General features: G+C 43.1%; 1 protein-coding gene across 1 annotated transcript; it reads left to right on the forward strand.

The window, feature by feature from the left end:
- Positions 1-452: 452 nt before the first annotated feature.
- Positions 453-5,635, forward strand: LOC309796908 (diphosphoinositol polyphosphate phosphohydrolase 3-beta). Its single transcript, XM_082610313.1, has 2 exons — positions 453-1,062; positions 4,956-5,635. Coding segments are annotated over exons 1-2 (495 nt in total). The 5' UTR covers positions 453-568; the 3' UTR covers positions 4,957-5,635.
- The last annotated feature ends 214 nt before the right edge of the window (positions 5,636-5,849 follow it).

A 5,849-nucleotide genomic window follows, 5' to 3' on the forward strand; every position in this document is an offset into this window, starting at 1 on the left:
TTGGCCCAAGTCACAAGGCGGGGCATTTCACCCCGGGGGATGCACATTCCCAGCCCGGAGGTGCGGGGCGCCTGCGCAGTGCGCCCCAGGCGCCGCGCGCTGCGGGAGCCACGAGACCCCCGCCCCCCGCCCTCCGACGGGAACGCGCACGTGCCCGGGGACGGGGACGCGCCCGCGAATGCGCCTCACCTCGCTCAACCCCGGCCCCGTCGGCTGAGGAGGGAGGGACGGGGACACGCACCGGAGACGCGGGTAGGCTCCGCGCAGAGTGGCGGGCTCCGGGGCGGAGGCGGGGGTGGGGGCGGTGGCGGCGGCGCCTCCTCCACTCAGGCGTCTGCGCCCGGGACCCCCCGGCCGCGCCGGGGGACGGACCGACTGACGTACCTCGTGCGCCCCCGCCTCCGTCCCCGCCCCCGCCTCATCTTCCCCGAGCTCCCGTGGCTCGCGGGCTGAGACGCTTCTCTCTCCCCGCCCCTGCCCGCGGCTCTTTCTCTCCACAGCACCTCGGAGTCCCTCGGCCCGGTGGCGACGGCAGCGGGGACCCGAGCAGCGGCGAGCGGCCTCGAGGATGAAGTGCAAGCCGAACCAGACGCGGACCTACGACCCGGAGGGGTTCAAGAAGCGGGCGGCGTGCCTGTGCTTCCGGAGCGAGCGCGAGGACGAGGTGCTGTTAGTGAGTAGCAGTCGGTACCCGGACCGCTGGATCGTGCCGGGCGGGGGCATGGAGCCCGGGGAAGAGCCGGGCGGTGCTGCAGTCCGCGAGGTGTACGAAGAGGCGGGAGTCAAGGGGAAGTTAGGCCGGCTCCTGGGCATTTTCGAGCAGAACCAAGATCGCAAGCACAGAACGTACGTGTATGTACTGACTGTCACTGAGATTCTGGAGGATTGGGAAGATTCGGTTAGCATTGGGAGGAAGCGAGAGTGGTTCAAAATCGAAGATGCGATCAAGGTTCTCCAGTGCCACAAGCCCGTGCATGCCGAATATCTGCAAAAACTAAAGCTGGGCGGTTCCCCAACCAGTGGAAACTCCATGGCCCCGTCCCTGCCAGAGAGCGATCCCTAGTATGTACCGCTCCTGCACAGACTCTTGCTTTCTACCTACCTGACAGTAAATAGTGCCCGGGGCACCCCTGGTGCCGTGTGCGGTCTCACCGGGAGGAGGGAGGCTTCTTTTGTTTCCTTGGCAGACCTCTGAATCACGCTTGCAAACTGTCTCAGTTGCCAGGCACTGTTTTCAGACATTTTGCACGTTTTTCAGATGCTTTCAGAATCGCTTCTTGGTAGCACTGTAACACATTTCGGAAAGCCAAAGCCACATGGGAGTTTTTGGTTTGTTTGTTTGTTTATAAAGGTGCCTTAACTGCTGACCCAGTCTTTGGGGGGCGTGTGTGTGTGTGTGTGTACACGTGTATACGTGTTGTGGTTTTTTTTTTAACAGTTCACACGTGTGTGTGTGTCCGTATGTGTCTGCGTGTGTCTGCGTGTGTATGCACTTTTGGTACCAGTCTTGTGGTTTTTTTGTAGTGAAGGCCTTTAAAATCTGATCACCTTGGTTGTATGGCAACTTCATTAATTTTTTCTCTTAAGTTGTTTTCTCATTCACAGCATTAGCCCTTGTCAGAAAGCCCTTCTGTGATTGGTTTGAAGGACCAGTGTTGAATTTCAAAGAAGTATTTAAGGAATTTTACATCATGTGCTCTTTCCACACTGAACAATAATTTTATCTTCAGATATGTGATCTAAGTTGCCCTTTTCAGAAATTGCTTAATTCATATGTTGATAATTCGATTTTCAGAACGTTTTCACAACTGGTAGTTTTTTACTTCTTACTTGAAATGGCCATTTCCCATTGAGCCTGAATGTAGCTTAGCAAAATATTATTTTATAGAATAAAGACCCTCTCGGGAAGGTATTGTTATGTACATATCCTGATATGTACATATAATGAAAACTGTATTCTGAGTGAGATTTAGCGTGCTCAACTTCCAACTCCCATTGCTCCTTTCTCAGTGCTCTAGAACAACATGGTTCTCTCATTATAAACTAGTCTTTGAAAGAAAGTTAGTTCACATATTTGAGTTCATGATAGTCCACTTCAACTTGTCTGAATACCAGTAGCCAAAGGAATGGAATATTATATGGTAATTACATCCCAGTTGAGTGAGTTAGCCTTCTTGATATTCAGCTGCTACAGAATTCTCAAACTGTCAGGACACCTGTGAAGATTTAGGATAAAGGTTTTGTGTCACATGACAGACTTAAAAGCTACCAAATTAAAAGCTCTTACATTTGCTTCAGTACTTGTTTGAAATCAGAGATCCTGTCTAAAGTGCATAGGTCTGTCTTCTGGAACTACCTTTATTCCTCTAGCCATGTCGTCAGTTAGGTAGTGGGAAAATCTACTTTCTGAAGAGGACATCAGGGTGGAAAGGTCATTCCTTATATAACGCTTAAGCATTTTTAAAACATTCTCCTAGTAAATAAATAAAGTAGAAAATAATGGTTGTTTAAAACATTTTGTTAGTTCTCAAAGTCACCTTTTTAAACACAATTACTGCTGAAGATTGAATGGAAGTTACCTTTCTTAAATTAATTCATAGCTTACTGTTGTGCAGCATACATACAGAACAGTTGACAAATCTTTACAGCTTAATGAATCTTTATATAGTGAGCACATACATGTAACCAGAGTTCAGATCCAGAAATTAATATTACCTGTTCCTCAAAAGCCCATTGCATTCCTCTTCCTAATCAGTACTCCGCCCTCCTATCTTTTAAGTTCTGCTTTTGAACTTTATATTGAAGTTTAGAACACACTCTTTTGTGCTGCCCCCTTGTGTGCTATGTGTATTTTGTTCCTCAAAATACTCAAATATTTTTCTCTATTTGGTTGCATTTTAATTCTACAAATTGGTAACATGCTTATACGATTGCTTCTAAAAAGTGGGTTCTGTTCCACTTTCTAAAGAAATTCAGTACCACTCTTTGGAAAACAAATCTTATTACACATTCAAGCACAGATAAACAATGTACAAGTTTCAGTTCACAAAACATTTTCGGTACTAATGCTATCAAAGTAAACTAAAAAATGAGTGGGTTTTTTAAAACCAATGACAGTTTTATTATCTGAATTATATCATTTGATTAATTATGGTTATTGTGTATTTTTCTGTTTTTCTCTGCAAAAGTGATATATATCGAATATATATTTGAGTACATATTTTTAATTCCAAACAATCTGGCTTTTACTATTCATTCAATCTCAAATAGACCCAAAGATATTTTCCCCCAATAACCTAGTTATTCTAGGTTAGAAGACTCTTAAATTCTACATTAACATTAACACAGCAGATATACTGGGTTCTTATTTTACAGATAATTTTGCAGATAAAAACCCCTTCCACCTGAAATGCTATCACAAATACTTTGGAGCCTTAACTTGTTATTCTTAGAGGTAATAATGCATCATCTTATTTGGTTCTTAAATTAAGTATCTGACAAAGGCAAAAAATGTACAATATTCATATTAACCCGTTATAAAGAATTTAGCCTATAAATATGTTGTGGGTTTGTTTTTTTGTTTGCTTGGGTTTTTTTTGTCGTTGTTGTTTTTTGCCAGAAACATTTAGAATATGTCATGCTATTTTTTTTTTTTTTTTTTGCGGTACGCGGGCCTCTCACTGTTGTGGCCTCTCCCGTTGCGGAGCACAGGCTCCGGACGCTCAGGCTCAGCGGCCATGTCTCACGGGCCCAGCCACTCCGCGGCATGTGGGATCTTCCCGGACCAGGGCACGAACCCGTGTCCCATGCATCAGCAGGCGGACTCTCAACCACTGCGCCACCAGGGAAGCCCTGTCATGCTATTTTTTAGGATTGACCGTTAGGTTCATCTAAGTAGTTTTTGTGAAATATTCTCTGGAACCTAGCCTAAAATAGTTTAAAGCTCCAAGGAGATTTCGTTTTTTTTCTCTTTAAGACCAAGTGTTTCAGGCTAAACAGGTGAGCAGAGGTCATATATAGAAAATTTCTACCACCTCAGTGCTCCAAAGATTGTACAGTTGGGATTCTTTTTCCTTCTAAGAGTGTTAAAAAGTCACTTATATGTTGTTTGTTTGGTTTTTCAGCCCTCCCCTTGGTAGAAACGGAGAAAGGGTACTCTCCATAGCTAATTGAAGTTTGCAGAAATGAATCAAATTTATGTTCTGCATGTTTTATAAACAGCATATATTTTCAGCTGTGACCCGTGTCCCCTGCATCGGCAGGCAGATTCTCAACCACTGCGCCACCAGGGAAGCCCAAAAACTTGACATTTTTATGAGAGTTTGATGTGATACATCAAACTACATTGGGCTTTGAAGTCAAACAGACCTAGGGTTGAAAACTGCTTCCAGTTTTTGTAAATTCTGTAACTTCAGCCAAATTGTCTAACTGTCTGATGCTCAGGGGTTTTTAATATAAAATTGAAGATAATAAAAATAGTTAATTCATAAACTTTTCCTATGAGAAGCCTTTTCTGACCACCTGGGTCAACATATCCTCTTCTGTGTGTGTCATGGTTCTCACAATTTATTGTACTTCTCTATTTGCATGGCTGTGTGGCCAGTAGACCACAAACTTTTTGACGGGTAGGAACCAGCCTGAATAATTGCCATAAGCTTAGAGTCCAGAACATGGACTTTAGGACTTTTTTATGTCTTAGATGACCACTCCCCGCTTTGCAAAACTTCTGGTATCACTGCTTTCCTGACTTCTTTGTTTTGTAACATATACTGACCTGTAACTCCCTCAGCTGCGGATCCAGACTCACATTGCATCTGCATTAGATAATTCTGTGAAGGCTTTCCAGATGCAAAGTGAGTGATGCAGATAATAAACCTTTTGTAAATTTATCAATTGGAAGAATTGTCAAATTAGTATGAGCCTGCTAATTGTTGTATGTTGGTTTGTTTCTCCAGATGAACAGCAAAGATATCCAGGATTGCTTTGAAAGAGTCATTGATGTGAACCACTGATGAATGGAATTGGCAAGTATAAGTGAGCACTTCCATGTTTCCAAGGAGACAGCTCATCTGGTTTTACTCGTACATCTTGGGACACTCCTTCCCTGTCTATTCCACTGACTCCTCTTGCCCTGGTGATTGTACTATTGTATGTGAACAGACTCTTATTCAGCACCCGTAGCCTTTTATTGTGCTTTTTTGATATGTCTGCCTTCTTCATTAGACTATGATATCCTTGAGAGCAAGGACCACGTTTCCTTACTCTTTGCATATTCTGCATCTGAGACACTACTTGAAATATGGTTGGCATCACTGAAGGTTCTTTGATTCAACTCATATTTTATAATCACTACATGGTAAAACATTCCCCTTCCAATCTGGTGCTAGTAGAGTATATGCTGTCCAGGCACCACGTGTGTGGCTTGTCTGTATCAGGTGTTTCAGAAACTTTTCAAGGCAGTTGTAAGATACTCAAGGACAAGAATTACTACTCATATTTCTAAGTCATACCACACAGTGGCTGGCAGTTTTAAGATTACCCATCACTTAAGGCAGCATTTTGTAGAATCAGTCCTTTGTGTAACAACTTCAGTGTTTTTGTACTGTTGTTAATTTGCTTAAAATTTTATTCAAAAATATCACTTGCTATAAAAGTAACTATAAAAATAAATACAATGAACATAAGATAATGTGCTTTTTATAAAAATTTTAAAATGATATACAAATAATAAATTTAATGTTTTTGCACTGCCCTAACCAGCTCTTTCATGTAATCTTAACATCTCTTTGAAGAAAAGATGTTTTTTCTTATTTTTCAGATCCAGTGTACTGTATTATTTGATGCCAGAG

This window comes from Mesoplodon mirus (genome assembly GCF_964341445.2).
Source record: "Mesoplodon mirus genome assembly, chromosome: X".
NCBI lineage: Eukaryota > Metazoa > Chordata > Mammalia > Artiodactyla > Ziphiidae > Mesoplodon > Mesoplodon mirus.